At 33.3% G+C, this 24,827-nt stretch overlaps 1 protein-coding gene across 2 annotated transcripts; it reads right to left on the minus strand.

Annotated features, from left to right (window-relative positions):
• Nucleotides 1-5,378: 5,378 nt before the first annotated feature.
• Nucleotides 5,379-22,853, minus strand: LOC132716056 (activated CDC42 kinase 1-like). 2 transcript variants are annotated; one of them, XM_060699205.1, is made up of 13 exons: nucleotides 22,742-22,853; nucleotides 20,510-20,642; nucleotides 19,642-19,833; nucleotides 19,029-19,181; nucleotides 17,838-18,023; nucleotides 14,689-14,780; nucleotides 14,128-14,254; nucleotides 13,395-13,541; nucleotides 12,645-12,662; nucleotides 10,578-10,672; nucleotides 9,113-9,304; nucleotides 8,361-8,455; nucleotides 5,379-8,162 (listed from the first exon to the last, which is right to left on the minus strand). In XM_060699205.1, exons 1-13 carry the CDS (start codon nucleotides 22,840-22,842, stop codon nucleotides 6,070-6,072), a joined length of 3,624 nt encoding a protein of 1,207 aa, XP_060555188.1. In that variant the 5' UTR covers nucleotides 22,843-22,853; the 3' UTR covers nucleotides 5,379-6,069. The 2 variants fall into 2 exon arrangements, with proteins under 2 accessions (XP_060555188.1, XP_060555189.1); XM_060699206.1 differs by lacking the exon at nucleotides 12,645-12,662.
• Nucleotides 22,854-24,827: the final 1,974 nt, after the last annotated feature.

A 24,827-nucleotide genomic window follows, 5' to 3' on the forward strand; every position in this document is an offset into this window, starting at 1 on the left:
ATATATCACCATATTTTTACATTTGACATCTTTTTACTAATATACATGGACTTTAAGTGCTGCTTGCAATTATTATATGGAAATTAAGTTCTTTGTTCACTAACAGAATATTTTTCATTTCAATATGTTTTTCAAAATAAGCCCGATTAATTTTAAATTGAAATTAAAATAAGCTAGTAAATTAGCTTGAATCTGGAGGTATGCTGCTTTAAAACAAAGAAATTCACGAGAGTGAAAATTTTGATATGATCCCAGAGAAGTGTGTGCTTTAAAGAGTATAAAGTATCCCAATAGTATAGTCAACTTGAAAAGATTTGATACAAGAAACATACTAGTGCATTTTCATTAAAGTATTATAAATATGCCCGTCTTATAGCTTTCCTACACTACAAATACTGTATGTCACAATTGTAGGCAAGTGTCCCAGACCCACTTACACTAAGCTTTTGTACCAATCGCATTCAACCCCTGTGTAAAGTTCTTATAATTTAGTAACTGTTCTGTCCAAGACCATCACTGGGAAAATTCACATCAGTTTTGAGATTATATTATGGTACAGATCAGAGTTGATAACTAGCCCAATTTTTACTTAATTATTCCCCTTGTGAAAATTTTATGCTCCCATTTCCATATCAAATACAGATTGGCTCTGATGTCTCCTATAAGCTAATTTACTGTATGAGAGGTTAATTTTGCGACATGGAAATATTTTGCATATTGAAATTATTCCCAATTATTTGATCGCAAAAACATTTTTCTCATTGCTTGTTTATGGTTGGTCTTAACAACTGAATGGAACAATAACAATGACAGCATATTATTAATATGTACCTGCTTAATTAATGATATCCAAAAACATAATTAAATTCAAGTGAACATATTTTTGCAAAAATTTCCCCTTGCAAAAAGTCCATTTTTTGACATTCGCATAATTTTTGTGCGCATAAATATCCACTTATACAGTAAACTATAACAGCGTCTGCTATGGCCAAAAAGCCACCATATGAAGTTTTGTCAGTAGATACATTTGTAATTGAAAATTCAAACGGCTAAGTATTCCAAAATTATATAACAGAAAATTCTGATTCTTTTACCGAGGAGACCTACCCAGCTTGGATGTTTCATGTTGACACAACCTTCAGTCATTGGATTTATGCTCTGAAAAAACAGCCATGTAAATTACAAAGGGCAATAACTCTAAAAATGTACCGCTGCCACAGTCCCGACTTGTTTTCAAAATGGTTGCCTCTTGTATTGAACTATATATATTCTATGCTGCCCTGAATATTGTTATTAGGGGTATTTACTGATCCAGTAAAACTATTCACAACCTTGTTTTGCTTAGGCTGTAATAATAATAACCAAATAATACAGAAGAATGAAAACATGTTACAAAACTTTAGCTTTTTATTTACTGTTACAAAAGTATGTAAAGTTAACAGTATTAAATTGGTTTTTTCAAATCTTAACAATAAACAACTGTTCAAATATATTTATGTATAAAAAATTTCAATGACTGCATAAATTTTTACATTTTACAACACGCATATAAAATGGCACATAAAACAATCAAGCACTTACAAAACAAAGAAAGACAGTTCATTCAAAGAAGTGCATAAAATACAAAAACATGTTTTGACAATCGGGGGAATCATTTCTTGAAATTTAATAAATGAAGTAAATGTCTTTATGATTTAAAAGTTGTCACCTTAAATGAACAATAATTCTGTTACATATTAAATAATCTATATTAAACAACACTCTTATACTGCTAGGACACGAGTAGATGGAACACTTTTATCCAGACTACATTACAGACTATAAGTTAGCAGCATAAACAGCAAGACTGACCTAAGTTGACCATTCATGCAGTCTGCTAGACTTGATATTTCTTTGTTTCTTCATCTTAAGCTGGAAATATCCCCAACTAGTCTCATTCCAAACAACATTTGAGCTGTGTCACGACAAAAGCAACATAGTGCGTTTGCAACCAGCATGGATCCAGACCAGCCTGCATCTCCGCGCAGTCTGATCAGGATCCATGCTGTTCGCATACCAACCCTATTACAAGTAGAGAAACTGATAGCGAACAGTATGGATCCTGAGCAGACTGCGCGGATGCGCAGGCTGATCTGGATTCATGCTGGTCGCAAACGCACTATGTTGGTTTTGTCATGGCACGGCTCATTTCTTTCTGACTTTGTAGTGTATTGATAGACCCTTACACAGGCCTTTTATTAATAACAATTTTGAATGAAAATAACTTTGTAACAATCATTTGTTAGCTTTCATGTATGTAAATAGTTCAAAAAAATGTTTGCTCTGAATGACTGAACATAAGTAATGGATGAAAATGAGTTTTCAAAATGAAAAAAAAAAGAATGTGCTTATCTTAAAATAAACATTTAGGGCATTAACTTCATTAATGATTCAGTAACTCCTGCTTTACTCAATTTCTTCTGTAAAGACTTGCATGTGAAAGCTATGTCATATTTAATATATATGTAGTAAAAGCAAAATGATAACTATGGCTGAATTGATAAAGGATTGAGGCAAACACTTTATTGCTTATTGCCAATAAAAAATGAAACATTTATGCATGGACTATTTCAGCATAAAAAGGGTATACAGCTATTTTGGGCCATTTGTAATCTGGAAAATATTAGTATATATATCTTATTCAAAATCATACCAAAGTACCAAAATCTGAAGAAATTTTTTTGTAAATTCCTGATTTTGCAGATTTGGCATGAGCTAAAACCTTCTTTAAGTATCAGATGAATATCTTATTACAGAAAAATAATTATTCCATTTCCTATATATTTATAAATTCATGTGCTAAAAAAGACAATTTTTTTTTGTAAAATAAAGTGTGCAAAATTGATTACCAAAACGTTACATGCACAGCATAATTAAACATTTTTCGAAATTTTTATAGTACATTTTTCCCAGTTAATAGCTATTCACCTTTTTTAAAGAAAAGGTCTTTCAAGGATGAATTGATCATAAGCAGAAATTCTTTAGCCATAGGAAAGTTATCTACATATATCATGTACACATGCAGTATTATGCCTTAAACTTGACAATGATGAAGGTCACTAACATATACAACGATTAAAATGTTCACAAGGTGCTTTGTAAAAATAAATCTGTAACAAATAAAAAGTGTACTGGCTAAAATATCAACATTCTTATCACATGTTTACAGGTGAACCAAAAATATACAAAATACTGTTTATTTCATGAACAAAAATATCACAAAAATAGCAAAATAATTATATAATAACCAGATCTATATAGAACATGTACATTCCTTCAAAGGCTCAAGTATAAATCTTATGAACTCAACTGAACAATTAAATGTTTCTGGTAAAAAGCTATAAAAAAAAGTCTGATTTTTTTATATGTAAAAACTTCAAACCTTAATCCATATAAATCTTGACAATTTCAATGCCTTTTCTGTTCAAGGTCATTTATTCAGTCTGTGTTAAATTCAAGGTCAAGTCTTCCGATTATGTTGTATTCAAAGTTATTCCTTCTGTCTGTTATATTCAAGGCCAATTCTTCAGTAGTGGTATATTCAAATTTAATTCTTGAGTCATTTTATATTCAAGGCCTGTGTTATATTCAATGTCAATTCTTAAGTCTTAAGTTAAATTCAAAGTCAATTATTCAGTTGCCTGTTATATATTCAAGGTCAATTATTTAGTATCTCTTATATTCAAGGCCAATTCTTCAGTCAATTTTAAATTCAAGGTCAATTCTTTAGTATGTTTTCAAGGTCAATTATTCCGTCATCTGTTATGTTCAAGGTCAATTGTTCAGTTATCTTTCAATTCTTTAGTACTTAATATATTCAAAGTCAATTTAAGATCAAATCTTCAAAAACAATCCACATTATTGTAAGCTAACCCACATTATATCAAACAATAGATCTACATTTTCAAGGTATAAAAACTTTTCAGGCCTTCCCTTCACTTTTATTCAAGGTCAAACCTTCATATGCGTATCTTACATCAACTTATTATTTCCAGACAAAAATCAAAACCGAATTCATCCTTTATTAACAAGGTCAATCCCTTTCCTGCCTTTCCAATGTTCTACTTGTAAAGCAAATCATCAAATGAAAATCAACTTTCTTATGTTTTTCTGATCTAGTTAAATGTTTAAAAATATGAATTAGCACTGAGATTATTAAATTTTCATAAATTAGCTTCACATAACAGAAGGAAAATACTCACAACAATATCAATAATCAAAACTTTATGCATCATATTTAACTAACTTTGAGTTTGGTAAATAAAATTTGTAAAATATTTCTTATAAAACGTAAACAAGAGAAAACAAATACTTGTAAAAAAATTGATAAAAATTTAAGTATAACAAAGTTATGAAACTGATTATTCTTTTCAGTTTATATTTTTTTCTTGATATAATTAACAAAAAACGGTCAAGATATGCAAAAACAGCCCTTACTGCGTAACGCAGTAGAAATATGGTGATAAGGTACTGCAAAATCAGTGTTGGACCGCACATAACATGTACAATATAACTTTGATCTTGAATGTTTTTATCTTTCTTTAAAGTTAAGTGCATTTTCAATATTGATTTTCTTGAAACATTTTGACTCATCTGGAGGTGTGCAGCTTTAAACACATTGCCCCCCTCTGTATGAAATAAGTAATTGTTTAGAATCATACAGTAGTACCACACTATTGATATCTTACTTGTCTTAAAAAGACTTAATTTCTATGGAAAAAAAAAAACATAACCTTTATAGGACTCCACTTTTTTTCACATGACAGGACTGGTGGAAATATTTTGTCCCAGATTTGTGTACAATTTGACTTGTAGGCGTGCAAGATTTCAACTCATTTATTCACATCATTTTTTTCTCTTCAGAATAATGATTTTAATTGTAACACTAAACCTTTCACAATAATTTTACTTTCAAATTAATGCCAAGAATATTTCTCTATAAATTTTAGCATAATATTTTTCTTTAAATGCCCAAGTTGATCTATGTTAGAATTTCAAATTTTATATGTTTAAAGCTTTTGGACCTCAGTAGAGTCTATTAATTGTAAAAAAAAAAAAATGAGCCGCGTCACGAAAAAAACAACATAATGGGTTTGCGACCAGCATGGATCCAGACCAGCCTGCGCATCCGCACAGTCTGATCAGGATCCATGCTGTTCGCTATCAGTTTCTCTACCTGTAATAGGGTTTGTAAGCCAACAGCATGGATCCTGATCAGACTGCGCGGATGCGCAGGCTGGTCTGGATCCATGCTGGTCGCAAACCCATTATGTTGGTTTTGTCGTGACACGGCTCAAATACAAGTATTGATATCAAACAACATTTATGTAAATATAAAAGACTACATTTATGTAAATATAAAAGACTATCTGAGTACTTTGTAGTGAACTCAATTTGCTGAATACAATTTTCTTTGAATACAAATTCTTTATAAAACTACCTCACACTTACCCAATGTTTCACTAATATTATGTTAATGTTTCTCAATTAAAATTATATTTTTTGTGTCTAAGAATGGTATTACTATAAAGGTCATAATTATGCTAACCTTTCCTTCCGATGGCCTTTTCTGAATTATTTAGTGCAGGTGTTAAGCACCCGAGTAGAACCTAATTAGATATATTTAAAAAGTATACCATGTCACAGGCAGGATTCTTACACACATTGGTTTGGGAACAAGTGATTTGAAATTTATGTTCTAAGTCACTTGCTTACATAAGCCATCAGCTCTCAAAATTACCTCCGATATACTTCAAATTATAAAAAAAAAACATGACAGAACTTTTTTTGGTTGTGTTTTTCAGCCAGATCAACACTGTTATAGCCATATGAATACACTGCAGCTTTGACTGACGGAGAAAGACCAAGGTAAAAACACATTCTTATTGCTTTACATCAGACACAACAGAGTACCTAGGTAGAACCATTGAATACAGCAAATATGGTTTACTTGCATTTCTGCTGAAATCTGAACTAAAAAGTAAAAGATGATTGCTTTGAACAAAAAGAACACCTAGTATTGTTTCATTTTCATACAGCACTTTCCATTGACACTTTTTTCCCAGATCTATAATTATCTAACATAGCAGAGCTTGCATCTTCTAAATTCCATCTTGTGTCAACAAGAAGTCTATGACAGTAATCCCTAGGTGCCAGACCTAGTCGGAATAATTGTTCAATTTTCAGGTGCTTTATTGCTTTTTCAACATGACCGTTACAGTGACAGAGTGCTGCATGACACTCTTCATCAGTAAGTCCAATTACAGCTTCCTGTAAAGCTGTAATTTTTTCACGTCGCCAGTTACCATCAGACGCAGTAATATCAGGGTTGTGTGAGTAAGATCTTTTATATTGATTATGTCTATTAGCATTTGGGTATGACTGTGTGACATCGATATTCTGATTTGACCACGAATGATCGCGACTGGAACTATGTTTTGATCTGCTGAACAAATCCTCAGAAGATCGTGTGGTTTTCGGTTCTTGACAAATTTCTCGCGGTAAAACTTGTAGTGTTTCAAAATTTTGATAATCATGAAGAGAGGCGGCACTTTGCTCATCTTGCGATATTTGATTGCCATCAATGGAAAATGGACGAACTTCTGCTGTGGTTCGTCTGGTATTGCTAGGACAGTCTTCTTCGCCCTTTGCTGGAATGAGAAAATAATGTGTGTGACTTAACTGGTGGCCATCTTGAACAATAGGAAAAATGTTTGGCTTTTTATCTCTTTCACTACTGTGATCAGAATGGCCACCATGTCCTTGACTACTGTAGTCACGAGGAGGAAGTGGCGGAGGAGAGGCGCGCATTCCATTTCCTGCCACCGCACCTCGGACAGTTTGCTCATCTTCGTCATCGAAATCAGAATCAAAATCATCCCAGTCAGAATAGGTGGATGTAGTGCTCTGAGGCGAATAAATATCTTTTGGTATAGGTAACTTAACGTCATTTGGGTCATCAAACCTTGGAACTTCATCATATTTCGGAATGAATTTCGGTCGCTCATTATTTAGGATGCCATCTTCCATTGGAACTTCGCAATACTGAACTGGATATTGTCCCCTTGCAGAAGACATATGAGGATTTGCAGACGACATTGGTTGATATGCTTTAGGCCTAACAGATGGGCTATATAACTGTGATTCATCTGGCACTTGGTCATAAAAAGGTCGATCAGATTTCCCTGATAAAGTTGGGTCAGAACCTGCTTTCCCAGCTTTATTTAAAGAGAAGTTATTTATAGCATCATTCAACCAATCAAATGCTTTATCAACCTTTTTTAACTGCTGAGGTGTGTCATCAGCCTCACTTTGACACGGAACATTTTGATTTTTTAACAAATTTTTGCTAGCAAAATTTGTCTTTCCCTTTGAAAACAACTCTTCAAGAACAGCTTTTGTAGACTGGGTTTTTGTCGGAGTTGACGGAATATTAGGACTGGTACTTGCCGAGCGAACTTTCCTGTCTCGATTTTCAACTTTTGGTGGCGGAGCATATGCGGAATGAACACTTCCAGCCTCCGGAGAAGCTGTATTGTCACGTTTTTTATATTCTGGAGGTAACTTAATACCTGTACATTTCGGTGGTGAAAAACTTTGCCAGCTATCTTGACTATGTTGACTGTCTATTGAAGTTGTCCGTCTGTACACTATAGGTTTTGATCGGGGCGGAGTTTGCCGTATTTTATTATTGTCTTCCGAAGATTTTATTGACCTACTATATAAACTAGCTGCATCGATTTCAAAAGGGTCTTGTTGGGAGCCAGACTCCCTTATTAGGGGTTGTGGGAGACTTAGGTTCCCATACTGAGATGATGTCCCAGTTAATAAGCTGTCAAAAAGGGAGGAAATCTCACTTGGGGTCGTGGATTTATTAGAGTTATTTGCCCCTGACCCTCCATCAGTGTCGTCACTTAGATCTATTAGAGGTTTCTCATTGCTTTCTTTACGGTAAACTTTAGTATGTCCAGAGGTCATAGGCCATGACCTCTCAAGGTCACGAATATCTTGATTTGCATTGGAATTTTTTTGTGATCTAGCATACACAGGTTCGTCTCCACTGTTAGGTTCATTCTGAAACTTGGAATAGTTGAACTGCCGACTAGAAGCATACCCAAATGGTTCTGAAACAGAAATAGATTTAAACAAAGTGGTTAAAAAAGGCAACTTTCATTTAACATCATAGTCACAGACACCACATATCGTCCCAAAAATTTTATTTTCTAGGAAACTTATACAAATGTTCAATAAAAGCACAGCCTTTATTGGTAAACCGTATGATGCAATTGTTAAATTAAGTATGTGATAGTAACTATTCTTACTTTTAAGTTTTTCCGTATGTATATCTTCAGGAGAATCTGGGGGCGGGGCTTGTCCATGTAGATCAGGAGGTTCCATGGGGTTACGTAAATATACCCTGAAATTCAACATACCTCGTCAATGCAGTACAGAGAAAAGTTAGTTATATCCAAAACTCATGCATTGCAATCAATGCTATTACTTAACCATTTGCCCCTCACCGCTGTGAGTTCGAATCCCAACAGGGACTTTGGATTCTTTCATGTGAGGAAGCTATTACGTCTGTGGTTCTACTCAGGTGCCCGTTCGTGCCTGAAAAAGTACCCGGAAGGGCACCTGAGGTCTTCCTCCACATATTAAGATGGAACATCGCCAAAAGACCTATACTGTGTTGGTGTGAAGTAAAACCCAAACAAACAAACAAACAGACTATATACACTTTATGTTGTTACTTTATAGACAAGAGCTGTCACTAAAACATCACACTTAACTATTCCCATTGCTTGACAGTAACTGTAAGAAAAGGGACATAACTCTGTAGAAAGGTCATGAGTTATGGGACCTATGGCCATCATGTTAGATAACAGATAACAAGTGGTGAAGTTTAAATCCATTTACTTCCCTTTTGAAGATACCAACTTTCTTCCATAAAGTGCAATGACATTGCCAACACCAGGGTTATTACAATAACTCACCCTATTTTTCGAACAGACAAGCTAAAAATGGATTCTCAACACAAAAAAAACATCTATAAATTACAAAAAAATAGCCATACTCATCAATATATTCAGCATTTCCCCATGACTTCCCTCCAGGGTCCCCATGACCAGTATGTATAAAACTATTCTTTAATGGTTTACTTATATCTGTCGCACAACGTCGCCGCTGAGTATTCACAATGTGACGAGGGAACTGGCCGACTAAATGTGTTCGCTTGTTCTGACCTTTCCACCAGTAACAATCTGGTCTATAGTAATACAAAATATTAACATTATATATACAGAATAATCACATAAACCATCATACAGGAGTGTAATAAATCAATTTGATAAAACAATATTACACTAGTGCAATAACACTTTGACATGGCATCATTTGTGTTGTATACAAAAATAAGCACACAAGCATTACACTACAGGCACATCAATGAAAAATGACTCTATTTTTTAACAGGAAACTGTTCTTATTTTAGATATGCGATAAAAAGAATATTATATACATGTAGATTCAATTCTAATTTATTGAACTTTCTGCCAGAGCCTCGCATAATATGATTTTATTAACTTGTTCAAAAGATTTGGTACTTAATCTATTTTTATTCAATATCCACTATTGAAAAAATCCAAACAAGATTTTTATGAACTTGTTTTATGTCTCACTGTCATACACAGTCGGCAAAATAAGACACACGCCTGATGCCCGAGGTGTGTAAAATCCCATTCAGGCCTGCAAAAATTCAAAGAAAGTAAGCCCGACGGTCATTTAAATACAGAATGTATTTTCATATAAAATTAGTTTCAGTTTTAATATTTTTCTGAAATTGTGTAATATGTCATCAGTCTATGTACACCAAGTAATATTTGCGTTTTACATCATTCAATTATGCATAATCTTTATTTATCGTCTTCAGCTATTGGTTAGCGTAAATATACAGACAATGCTTGAGTATTATCATAAGTGTTCGCTAGTTAAACAACAAGTTATCGAAATTTTCCGTTGGAATACATTTATTTTTAGACTGACCCATTTAGATTTAAAAAAACCAACATGAGTCAGCTACATAACACGTCTGAAGCGAAACCGGGAGACATTGAATGCAACGCTTGCTTTGTTGTTATTTGTTTTCATATTTCAAACAATTCAAATGGAAAGCAGTAGATTGACAAGTAATGATGAATAGTATATAAGAACAGAAATGAAAAGTGGCTGACTGACTTTCCATGCATGTGTGCCTGAATTGAATCTTGTTGTTGTAAATAAAACTGTTGTTTTCATTTTGCAGAATAAATTTTAAAATGCTTTGGGCCTACGATTATCTGTCTGGGCCTATACTTTTGCCTAAGTTAAATGACCAAATGGCTTATGATCTAAAAAATGTTTATTTCGCAGACTGCACACATAATCAAAACATCATTATATTGCTACAACATTAAACATTTAAATTACTTTAGGTAATGTGTTTCTAAAACATTTTGTAAATATCTAAAACATTTTGTAAATAAAATCAAAGCATGAATTACCTCCCCTCAATCACAGTCACATGATCTCCCTCCTCTACAAACAATTTACCGTCTTCACTGAAACTCTGTTGTGCTTTGACATCCATTGGACGTACCTAAAACATTAATACATCATTAGTAATATGTCATCCATACATGATGATGATCAGTCAAGGGAGTCTCACCTTCAGATGCGAATAAAACCAATGTACCTATCGTTTTGCAATGAAAATATTCTCTTCCACTTAATTATCACAAAAGCCAGGTCCATAGACTTAGATATTCACCTCATTGATCATTATACAATAATTGTATCCTGATGGTATGAGAAATGTTTATTGGTCAATGAAATACTTCTGTTTTCTATATACTTGTTTTGACATGTTTCAAATTAAAATCAAATTAAACAAATCAATAACAAAAAAGCACATACCGGCCATTTTTAGACAAAATTAGGACCCGCTTCTTACAAGCAATTAGTCTTATAAGTGAGAAATATGGTATTTAGATTAACATGACAAATTTATGTCAAAAGATTACAAAATTTTCACTTTTAATCTGAATATGTGTATCATACCAGAAAAAAGGTTCTAGAATAAATGATGAAAATTGGTGCTTGTCTTTTCAGTGAAATGCCTGAAAGCCTTGCATGCCTTACTGACAAAGAAGCTATGACAAAATAATCATAGAAAGAGGATTTTCTTTTGCCTTAAGTTGGATTAACTAATAAAAGAGGTTTGAAATCAAGTCAGGTAAAGATAAAGATGCTTGGAAACTTTAATTGTATGAAAGGGAAATCATTTGTTTTACAGGAGATGGAAACAGAAGAAGGGTTCAACAATTAAAGAAAAGGGTGTAACTTAGCTTTGGCTGGGGTGTAAGAAATAGATGCAAAAGAGAGTAGGATGTATTTATAGAGTAAGGATGATGCATAGATAAAGTTTCTGTGGATTTCAATATAATCAATAGATCTGAAATTCCATCACAAAATCTATATATCTTAGTTGCTTAGAGATAACATCATTTTCCTTTCTCACCATAAAAAGTGTTGTTTTCGAAAGGTATTCCATTTCAACAGTTGCAACACTGCACAGCATGTTTCAAATGAATCCTTAGATAATGCAAAATGACATTTGAGACACTGTTATTGTATCTCACATCTGCATGTATATATAAAACTGCCAGTTTGTAACATATGAGCCGTGTCATGACAAAACCAACATAATGGGTTTGCGACCAGCATGGATCCAGACCAGCCTGCGCTTCTGCGCAGTGTGATCAGGATCCATGCTGTTCCCTTAAAGATCCTATAACAAGTAGAGAAACTGATAGCGAACAGCATGGATCCTGATCAGACTGCGCGGATGTGCAGGCTGGTCTGGATCCATGCTGGTCGCAAACCCATTATGTTGGTTTTGTCATAACGCAGCTCATATGTGTAACCATGATGTTTATATATCCAATATTAAGCTGCTATAAAATCATGTAATATTCTTTTATAATAAAAGGAAGCTATTATTCAGTATTATGAATTAATCATAAAGATAACAGACAGGTTATATGGCTGTTTATAATACTGAATACTTGTAACATCTCTTTTCATTGGATAACCATTGATGTTTATATCATCTGTATATGTGGCTGCTGTGAATTTATGAAGAAATCTCACTGTTTTTCTCTAAAACAGGAAGTTTGCTTTATAATTCTTTATAAATATTCCTTACAGGTAATATGACCATACATAAATGGTTGTTTCCTATATAACCCAAACCTAGTCACTAGGGTTATATTTCAAACTACCATTTATATAGGGCCATATAACCTGTCACAGTTGTTCCCTATATAACCCCTGCATAGTCAATCTGGTTATATTACCTTACAACCATTAATAATTGGTCATATAACCTGTCAAAATCTTAATAAACTAAAAAAAATAAAGTGTGGATGAACTTGGACTTCGATTAACTGGCTAACATCGAAACAGGGTAAATATCAAGTTTGTCTGGTGATATCATGCGGTTTACAGACATGCTGCAGTGAAGATTAGGCTCCTACTGGCTCATGGATAAATTAGGAAACAGTGTTTACCTTTAATTTTCCTTCAGTCTGATAGCAACAATATAAAAATGAATTTTGCAAGTTTTTTAATAACATGCATTCCATTTTTCTATACTACATATCTAATATGTAAAATAATTTCACATAACTTTTAACAAACAACACTGAATTAAAGACATAAAAATGATTATTTTAAGACTGAAAAATTAATTTAAAAGACAAAAAGTTCAGGGACTAAAATTTAATCAAACAAGAGCTGTAGGTGGGATAACATGCTCGACTTTCCTCAGTGCTTGATAGTAAAACAAAGAGCCTGGATAACATAAAAAAATTCAAAGAGTTCAAAAAGGGCCATAATTCTGTCAAGATTTATGTTCGAGTTAGGCTTTGGACAGTGACTCCTATTATGCTCTTTCATTAGTGTGTAAAGTTTCAACCAATTCCCTTTGGTAGTTTTGAAATTACCAACTTGGACACTAAAACTCAACCAAAGTGTGACACCAAAGAATACACAGACACCTAGTTGACCTTCCTATATCTTCAAATAGATGAGTTAACTAGAAATGTGTCCACTGCACATGGATGCCCCTACATTTTACTCTTTTGCTAGTTTACCAACGGACAGCAAGAAAGTGGGACAGACACATTACGGCAAATCTATATGCCTCTATCCTTAAGATGGATCATATACATGTATAAGCATAGAATACATTATTTGCTTTTTCACAATACAGAATTTTCACACAACATGGTAGATTAGGAACATCAAAGTCAACAAACCTCACACAGGTAATCTTTGATGGCCAGGAAAGATGGTCTATCCGCAGGTTTTTGTGCCCAACATTGCAACATAAGCTGATATATCTCACTAGGACACAGGTCTGGTTTAGGTAACCTCTCCCCTTCCACATCTATCTTATGTAAAATCTGAAACATAAAAAAAGTTTGGTTATAACACCTTACAAACCTGTTAATATGAAATAATAAAAGCTATTTTTATTTATCTTTTTTTATAATTTCATTGAGATCACCAACACTGTCAAATGTTGCAAATTGTTTCAATAGATGCTTTCCGGAACTCGGCAAATGTGGGTTTTTCCCAGCCATTCCAAACAAGCTTTCCACTTAATAGCTTCAAGGTGCACTTCCTGTCACAATAGATTAGTCACCCTTTTGTGCTAATTTTTGAAGCTGTGATTGTAAACGTTTACTTACCATTGAAAACAATAACTACTTATGAAACAGAATGCTTGCCTATTATCAGAGCTAGATAGTAAAGAAAAATACTCAATAATGTTGTCCTGATTTCTTAAGCAGATAATATTTAAGTCAAAATCTATACTACAGTCAGGAGCCTGAGTCAATGATCTAAAACTCTGATGCAGAACTTATGCATAAACTTTGAAATAATTGACATTGAGAACTATACACCATTTGAAAAAAATGTAAAAACAGAGTAAAGTTTGAATTGTGAATTATATTTTTATTGTATTATGGAAATGTATTGTAGTACCTGTGAACCATTATAACCTAGCCAGGGCTCTTGTCCCAGGGTAAACATCTCCCATAACGTAACAGCGTACATCCAGGCATCACTAGCATGTGAAAATTGACGAGATTTTAAACTCTCTGGAGCACACCTATACATACATAAAACAGCATTATTTCCTTCCTTTATTGGTATAAACATTATTTAAGCTTGACTGCAAAATAACTTTTTGCAACATATATTAATCTCTTTTAAGTCCGCTTCCTGGAACAAAAGAGTACTGGTGTCATGTGAAAAAAAACATGGTCGTGACCAGATTAGGGCTCCAACCCATGACCCCTGGGTTGACAGATAGCACCTTAACCACTAGGCCATCGCTTCCCATGAGTATTTCTTACTTTTTCTAAACATCACCAATATTACGACCTTGTCAAGAAGTGTTTTTATGACATATTTTAATCTTACATACCAAACCTGTATGCATACTTATGCATTTGAAAACCTTACATGTAAACCTTATTTATTTGGAAATCTGTAAGCATAATTATCTATCTGTAAATCTCTGAGTATAAACATTCAACTTACCAAGCAAAAGGCACTTTCTTGTGTTCCTGCATCACATAGTGATCTTCTTGACTAGGTAATGCCCGCATCAATCCAAAATCTCCTATTTTTATCTAAATCAACAATAATTATCATCACCATGTTGCTAATGTTTTCAATGACCACAAAAAAAAAATCTGTAACAACTAAAACAATTTTCCATCCAAACTATTTATTCTAATGTTAATTATTGTCTATACAAAATATATTAAACTAGAACTATCACTAAATGTGATTAATACCCCTGCAAGACTGTTTCGGAAATGAGGATGTTACTAGTAACAGAATACCTTGTAAAACAATTGAAATATAGTTATGGTTGTGGGCAATCAAAGATAGTTGTTGTTCTTGTATGTTGCATTTCCTTTCAATGTGGTTGGCCATTGATGAATTTTAATTGAATTACCCTGCAAAAAGTCTAGAAAGACAAGGAAAAGGAACAAAGGGCAATAACTCTATAAATACTGAAGATGGAGTTATGGTTATTGTACACTGCACTTCCTTTCATTGCCCTTGACCATTGTATGAAGTTGTATTGAATTCCATATACAAGTTTTCAAGTGATACACAGGACAAAAAAGTAACAAAGGGAAATAACTGTAATAAGTCCAAATAGAGTTATGGTTCTTGTGCACTGCACTTCATCTCACTGCCCTTGACCACTATATAAAGTTTCATTGAATTCCAACCATTAATTTTCAAGTTATGCACTGCACAATAAAAAGTAACGAAGGGCAAAAACTTTTAAATGAGTTCAGAAAGAGTTATGATTTCTGTACACTGTGCTTCCTCTCAATATACTTGACCATTGTATGAAATAGTACAGTGAAATTTGAGAAAACCGGACGCTGAGAAAATCGGAACTCTCTAAATACCTGACAATAATTCAGTCCCAAATTTTCCCTTCTTTAAACTATTGTTTTAAACATTGACAAAACCGGAATCTGTAACAACCGAATATGGGACGGTTGATTGGGGACTACAAAGTCAATTATATAAACAATTACCCTGACAATACCGGACACCGAATGTGTGAATAACCTAGTGTACTTATCAATTGGTTGTGTCTAATACGCTAACTGAGCGGTAACGGAACAATGATTCTCTGTCTCTTTTCACAGTTTGATTTATTGTACGGTATAGATGTTACAGTTTTATTTAAATGCCAAAAATGCACGAGGAATTAATCAGTTAAAATCAATATAAAAATAAAAAAAAGTATTTTCCTACTGTGTTGCTTTTTGCATATTCATTTCCTAAAATGAAAACGCAACGGAAACGACATTTATCGGCGCTAAGTTCTATTCCATGGCCGAAAAGAATTCGACGAGAGCTGTCTACAAGTGACAAAGTTAAATTAATTGAAGACAGTGAAACTTTGCCGAGACCTACTTTAAAAATCTGTCCAATATGTTATTATCATAAACAAACAAACAAAAAACTATCATTATCCATAACCCAAATGTAAACATATTGATTGATCGTGATGAGGTAACTGCTGTTCATTTAAATCCAAACTTTTATTGTATTTATATGCAATAATGGGACAAAAACAATCAAAACATATTTTCTTGTATTTTTATCATTTCTTTATTTAGCAATGTACGTAAACATGATCTTGAAAATGCAAATATACAGCATCCTTTGTAGTCATTGCTCGGTTATAATATTAGATCCTGAACAGTTGAAAGGCACATTGAGAATACCGGACCGCTGAGAAAACCGGACAAAACCCTCAGTCCGAAAGCTGTCCGGTATTCTCAAATTTCACTGTAGTAGTTTTCAAGTTATGCTCTGGACAAGGAAAAAGCAATGGAAAAGTAACAAAGGGCAATTACTATATAATTACTCTGGACAGAGTTATAGTTCTTGTGCACTGCACTTCCTCTTAATGGGCTTGATCATTGTATGAATTTTTTTGGAATTCAAACCAGTATGTTTTAAGTTATGCTCTGGACAAAGAAAAGTATCAAAGGGCAATAACTCTGTAATTTGTCAAAATGGTGTTATGGTTATTGTGCACTGCTCTTCCTCTTAATGTGCTTGACAATTCTATGAAGTTGTATTGAATTCCAACCAGTAGTTTTCAAGTAATGGTTCGGACAAGGAAAAGTAACAAAGGGTGATAACTCTGTAATTAGTCAAGATGGAGTTATGGTTCTTGTGCACTGCACTTCCTCTAACTGTGCTTGACCATTGTATGAAATTATATTGAATTCAAACCATTAGTCTTCAAGTTTTGGTCTGGACAAAAGAAAGCAATTGAAAAGTAACAAAGGGCAACAACTCTGTAATTACTTTAGATAGAGTTATGGTTCTTGTGCACTGCACTTCCCCTTATTGTGCTTTACAATTGTATGAAATTGTTTTTAATTCCAACCAGTAGTTTTCAAGTTATGCTCCAGACAAGGAAAAGTAACAAAGGGCAATAACTCTGTAATTACTTTAGATAGAGTTATGGTTCTTGTGCACTGTACTTCCTCTCAATGTGCTTGACCATTGTATGAAGTTATATTAACTTCCAACCAGTAGTTTTCAAGTAATGCTCCGGACAAGGAAAATGCAACGGACCGCTGGACCGACCCACCAACAGGTTTACCCCCTTTAACCCCAAAACCTCATTTTGGGGGTATAAATACAAATTTCTTTACCTAACAGTGAGATCTGCTAACTGAAATAACAACTCCAAGTGAGATGAATTTCCAACCTAGCTTTGAAGCAACACGTTTCTAGAGGCCATACATGTAATATATATATACTAGCAATAGCTGAAATTTCAGGGCATTTAGCAATGGACTGGAAACTATTTATCTATTTACACCATGCTATCTGTGTCTGCAGCGGTCAATTATCAAACCAATTAATGGACTGGGAACTATTTATCTATTTACACCATGCTATCTGTGTCTGCAGCGGTCAATTAACAAACCAATTATCGGGCATTAATGCAATCAAAGGCGTCAACCTTGCTTAAATCTGTGCTTAGAGCAAAACTGTCGTGATGAAATGTTATTACAAAATGTTTCATTTATTTCTATAAAAATAAATTAAACTAAAATTTCATTTATTACTATGAAAATAAACTTCAAATCACTTTAATAAGATATTACAAACTATAATGTGTATATCACCTTTTCTCGCGACATAAGTAATACATTTCTACAGGCCAGATCTCTATGTATGAACCTCTTTGTTTCCAGGTAGTTCATTCCTTGTGACACCTGTACGGCATAGTCACACAGTTCTGACACCAATATCCTGTCCTGCTCCTTACGCATGAAATCTATGAGAGCACCCAGGGGAGCTAACTCTGTTACCTGATTTATATAAGATAATATATGATAAGATTATGCCTGAAATCTATGGGAGCACCCAGGGGAGCTAACCCTAGCATTGAATAATATCAGATTAAGTTAGGTAACCAAATTCAGTCACGTAACTAGCAAATATATTAATGTAAAATTACAAGCAAATAAGGAGTAACAACTTTCATAATAAAAAAGTGATGATTCAGTTTATAAATTTGAACAGATTTGTTACGATTTTATCAGCATTAAATTATAAAGCCAATCTAATTATAAAGTAAGATGTTGGAAGGTCAAAACAAATTATACTTCATCAGCAAAGTCCTTATTTCAAAACGATAAATTAAAACATTTTTTGAAGACTGCAAAAACAATGGAAGAATACCATTAGTAAGAACACTTAGTAGAACAGCACCAGTCTTAGTATGAAGGAAAGATCTCTAAAACTTAACTTTTATAAATAAAACCATATGCTAGAAAACAGTGAAGAGGTTTTTGTTGGTGAAGGTTCGAGAAAGATAATTATATAATTACCACTTGCCATGCTAAACATCTTAAACTGACTTGCCCGTCTTTCAATTTGGACTAAAACCATTCATCATTTTAGAACAAATTTTAAAATAATTTTTTTGTTTGTTTTGGGTTTAATGTTACATCAACACAGTATAGGTCATATCGCAACATTCCAGCTTTACTGATGGAGGAAGACCTCAGGTGCCCTTCCGTGCATTATTTCAGGCACGAACGGGCACCTAAGTAGAACCATCGACGTTCCATAAGGTAGCTGGATAGCTTCCTCACATGAAAGAATCCAAAGTCCCTGTTGAGATTTGAGCCAACACAGCCGTGAGGGGCAAATAAGTACTGACTTAATAGTTAACAGTGCAGACCATGCTTACATAGTACAGATGTGCCAGTAATTATGGTCTGCACTGGTTACATCAACTTGCAAGGTCTGTTGTCACCAGCAACCATGTCCAGCAGGCTATTGGTAATAATAAAGATATATATATATACCATCATAAGAGGTGTAGACAGGACAATGCCGTATAGTCTGATGAGGTTAGGATGATCTAAGTGATGCATGACATTTACTTCCTTCACAAAATCTTCAAACGCTCCAGGTAACGCTAATGCATCATTTCGTAAAATTTTTACAGCTACCAATTTCTGAAAGTTAGAATGATAACTCACATTGATATTCTGATTTACTGTAAAAAAGTGAATGTATATTGGTACAGTTACAATTATGAGAATATATTTGATAGTAAGAAAACTTTCCACCTAGTACAGTTCACTGTCTTAAGAAATTTTCATTTTCGTAATTGTCATCATATCATGATGAATATTGATTATCAAGAATAAAATTACACTAAAATTAGCTAAATATTTAGAAAATAAGTACATCTGAAATTAATTTCATAGAGGAAAAGCATTTTTCCTCAAATGAAGGGAAAACATTTTTTCTCAAATGGAGAGAAAGGATTTTTCATCGCATGGATGGAAAGCATTTTTTTTCACAAAGCATTTTTCCTCAAATAAGGTCAATGGCTGAAAAACTTTATTCTACTAGATATTACCCATTATGATACAAATCAATATTTCCCCAATACCAAAGAAAATTTCTCACCTTTTGACCTGATGGTGTTGTCCAATCACCTTTCTTCACCACACCAAAACTACCGTTACCAATTTTACCATACAAAAAGAGAGAGTTCTCGGCAATCAGACAGGTCAGTGCTTGATCCATGTAACCTGATAACCGTGGTGAACCACTTCCTGATTTCTTACTGCCAGTCTTCTCTGGTACTTTTGGTAAAATCTGAAAGGATTAAACAGTTATAAATAAAGAGTCCTACTGTAAACTGTTCCACTTCCAATAGCCCATATACTATATGTTTAGTACTGTTGCAAGTTAATAATATCAGAAAACCCTAAATTTAGTATTATTTCATAAATAAGAGCTTTCAAGTGAAAAAAACCCCCTGGACTTCAGAAACATATGCTTTATGAAATGGACTTTTCTGAAGTAATATTTGGAACTGCCCTATACTTATGTTTAAATATTGACACTCTTACAAGGAAATTATCAAAATAAAATTTCAGTCGCCAAATGGATGTGGATGAAAAGAATATGTCATCAATGAATGGAAATTTCATACATTGTCATAGGAAAAGCTGTGCATGAATATGGTAATTGCATCAAACATTGCATACAATGTTTTAAAGATGTTATGATTTGGTGATGTCATACAGGTGTGTGTATGCAGCACGGCAGAAATCAGTAGAAAACAACTTAATGAAATAAACAAAATAAATCTAAATAAACATCTAGCTAAATCAATCAAATATTGTTTGTTTGTGTTTTTCTTTTTCAATAATTTCCTTATTTAAATATAGAATAATTATACTTAAATCATTTCTACCTTACAAACAATATCAAAATCTATTACCAGAACCATGTTTACCGCCAAAAAAAATGTTAACACATTACCTACCTTGTCAAGTATTGTCTTCTTTCGTAAAGTAGTTTTCTTTCTTTTGACAGCATCCAGTAGTCTACGTACAGCTGGTTTACCCATACCAATCTTCTCCAAGTCCTCTGTCTTCACATAATCAAAGTGGGCAATCCTGAATCATATATGCAGTAATTACAACTTCAATATAAAAAGGAAAAGCAATGAAAGCAAAATTCAGTTTTTCAGAATTAATTGCATCAAAATGCTTGAGCACCAAAGAATTGCTACTTTCACAAGATCAGAGATCTGCCAAGAATTTGAAAGTACTGGGCCCTGGGCCCACTTGGTCTGAAAATGATGGGCCATTTTTACCAAAGTATGAGCCTTGGGAAAATAAGTAAACATTGACCAAAATAACTGTTAAAAAGTTTGTAGATAATTGAATTGCCCCGGTAATAAAACTTAAATCATGTTTTATGACAAGTGGTTCACTTATAATTCAGTACTTTACCAATAATTAAAAATTATGCCTACATGGTAACTTTCTAAATAATATTAATTGCAGGCAAAAATGAAAATATTTTTTAAATGGCTGCTCAAAAATTTGATATGCAAATTTATTCACATAATTGCTGGTTCTTACTTGTAATGTCTTATTTTGTGCATTATCCATTTAATTGTTCCTACTTTGCACCAAATGTCCCTTACCACTGTATATTGACGAATTTTATTGCCCCTTGTATGCCTCTGTGTAGACAGCATACATCAAAGACATTTGCCGACAGACCTTTTGATCATGAAAAAAAGTCATGCACAATGTTTCTCTGATTGGTTAATCACCCTGTCAAACATTCTGATGACGAAATATACATCTTTTTTTACACTTCATCAGCCAAAACTTGCGTGAACTTGAGTGACCTTAGGGTTGATCAAGTTGAACACCTGTCAGATTATACTGTAACTTACAGCATTTCTTAAAATAGCAACACTTTTTTTTCAGTTACCGATAATCATTTTAAATATTAAGTAGTTGTATAATTTGTTTGTTTGTTTTATTGGATTAAATTTACAGTAGTAGAAATGAGTATCTGTGTGGGAAAGGGATTATGAGAAGAAATGCGGTAAGTAGATAACATGGACAAAAGCTATAGGGGAATGGATAAACTCCAGAATATGCGTAATTACAGGAGCATGGGTAACATGTTGCTGTTGGTACCAGTTTTGACTGGATGACTAAATAACCCAGCAGACAGTTTTGTTTTCTTATAAGTCTGGCACAGATTTTAGATGCGCCCATGGCCCTTTGCTGCCGATTTTCCTGCGCCATTCTCATTTTTTTAGGGCCAATGGCGCAAAATCGCGTTCTCGGCAGATCTCTGCAAGATGTTTAATAAACAGGTCGAGGCAATATCTCTTTCCATTCTAACATGCTATTAAAAAAAAAAAAACAACTTGAAAATGTATTTCATATCAGCTTTCTTACAATTTACTTGAATGTGTATGATACTTTGTTTACAGACTTCTGATACTATGCAGCGTTTTTATTTTCTCTACTTTGGGAATGATGCCAGTACTAGACTGATTGGGAAAAATGCGTTACTTTGAATTAATATTGGGATTTTTTATTATGTATTTTTCAGCAATAAATAAAATTAGTCATATTGAATATAGACAGATAACAGTTTCCACTGTCCAGGTGAACTTCTGATTGATATGTTGGATTTAAATGATTTCAGAGAAATCTCTTGGCCTTGTGGCAATTTTGATAAACTATTTTGGAAATTTAAACATTGGAAATTGGGAATTTTAATGTCTTATTTCTATTGAAAACGATGCCTTTCTAGGGTAGTAGTTACATGTATATACATTTGTAAAGAAAAAAATCACTTCTATAGTATACACTGTCCATGTATACACAATCTGTTCTTTTTTTCTACAAACATGACAAAAGCAACAAATCAAACAAAAGACACTTTACAATAAAAAGAAAATAAAAAATGCCTGTGCACAGAAAAAATAGCCATGGCAAAAAAAAAGTTGCAATAGCCCTGCAATGGTAAAAATTTGTCAGGGCAAAATTTCATAAATTTGAGCATTGAATTCAAACATTATAATAGCACCTAAAGTATGTGTTATAATATTGTTTAATATGTGTTTTCCATTTTTCAAGAAACATTTGCCATGGAAAAGTTACGAAAATGTTTGCCAGGTTTGCCATGGCAAGGTTTTTTGTCACATGGCAATTTCTGTTTAACCCCTAGATAAAGTTACCTTGTAACTTGAAGATCATCTCTGAGTTTGGAGAAGAACTGGTCTAGTTGGACCTCTGTCAGTAGTTCATATAACCACTCACTATTCTCCCCTGACTCCATTGTTAGATTAAAGGTCTGAAAACGAAGAATATCTCAATACAAGTATTTCTTAACTACCTCAGTATATATATGGTAAAATTATTAAGTTATAAAAAATAGTAATTATAGTCAGGGTTTTAACTTTGTTCCTTTTTTCCTCTTGCAAATTTTTGCGTTTAAACTTTGCATATGCAGAGCATTGGTCTGACCACTCTACTAATTTTATTAATTACATGTGAACCATTCACACTTAGACCCCTTTAACAAACTGATTTACCTATTTTCAAACCATTGGAAAAACACATCACCTAAAAAATATATTCATGTTTCTTTGCCAAATGTAATTAATTGGACTATTCACTTATTTAAGTTATTATTTCATAGGATGCATTTGTTTCACCAACCCATTTAAATGTAATCCATTTCACTGATTATTATTTTCATATCGCCAATGCTTTTCAAATATTGCAAAGCATTGAATGGCTATGTTAGAAATGTACACATCTGTTAACAATTTGATCTAGTTAATTTACCAATATATTGATTGGCCAAAGGTTTATGTCAAAGGCAATTGCTTATATCTTTCCAAACTTAATATTCCCTGTACTTTACCGACGGAGAGCCATAACACTTATGTATGTTGCACACCTTGCAATGCGTCATCGTGAAGCAATGTGCATTTGATAAAATTTTGATTAAAACCGTTGATTTAAAAAAATTGACTAACAGCTACACAAAATCCTAACTTTCTCCAACACCTGTGGCGTATAATCTTTCCTTTTCACACAATCCATAGACTATTATTTACTCTACCTTATCCAAAGAGTCTTGTAGCCCTAAATTGTCTATACACGAGACATTTAACAATTATTTTTTATAAAATTCTTTCAGCACTCCCACCGGAAGTTTAGTTTGAGTTTCGTCGGTGTCAAGTTAAAAACATCCTCAAACGAAACATCCTGGTAGACGTTCAACTTTATTTTCAACATTTGTTCGAGAAAAGAAGCCTTATTTTAGGTAAATGATAAATATATACCATATCCTTATTTTCATGTATATTTTCATGTATATTATATTAGCGTAAAGCTGTGTACTTTCACTTGTATGAGTTGATTTTTCATTTTGTCACATGTTTTCGCGGCAAAAAATATACCAGAGAAGGATCATCAAGACTTTGATTGATTAAAAAAGTTTTGACAATTGAGTTGCAGAGATTAAACTTTAAATACAACGGTTTAGTTTCAAAAAATGACTTCAATACAATGAAAATTTGTGAACACCAATACTTTGGCACAGAGAATTATTATTTGACCAACATCTTTTTAGCAGACACGAAGAGCAGACACGAAGAACGGAAGTTAAAGAGTTAAAACTCCATCTGAGATGCGCATCTCCATTTAATGAAGAGTATTTTAATACTGACGGCATTTATTTACGAATTTGACCGTAATATTTGCATAAGAAACGTTTAACGCCTGAATGTGAATAAAATTGTCAACATATATACGATTTTAATACAGTAAATGGTGTCCGTACCAAATTAAAGTAAAAATATATTGAGAGAAAGTAGATTTAGTAAATAATTCGCCACGAAACTATTCGCTTCTAGGGCTTTTAAATTTTCACACTCAGACCTGCCATTAAATTTGCTCTTAATCAGCCCTGCCCTTGATAGTGGCACGGATTTATATTACATGTAATATAAATCCGTGATAGTGGTCATACGGTATATTTGCCAAGGGGAAGAAATATTTTATTTAATATCATTTTTTGGGAAAATTGTATATTTTTAATGAATTTTTCTCTGGGGAAGTCGCCGTTAACAGTCCCTGCTATGGAAGGATAAAAAATCCCTGGCTTTAATTTTAATGAAGAGGGTTTAAACTCAAATAATGCTATTTATTTGTGTCACAGTATACTGCCATAACAGCGTATTCAGTGTTTTCATACGTTTAGGGCTGGTTATATGTTCAATTAAAAAATACGCGAATTAATTAAATAGTAGC

This window comes from Ruditapes philippinarum, unplaced genomic scaffold (genome assembly GCF_026571515.1).
Source record: "Ruditapes philippinarum isolate M1 unplaced genomic scaffold, ASM2657151v2 ctg1970_1_1_1_1, whole genome shotgun sequence".
Lineage (NCBI taxonomy): Eukaryota > Metazoa > Mollusca > Bivalvia > Venerida > Veneridae > Ruditapes > Ruditapes philippinarum.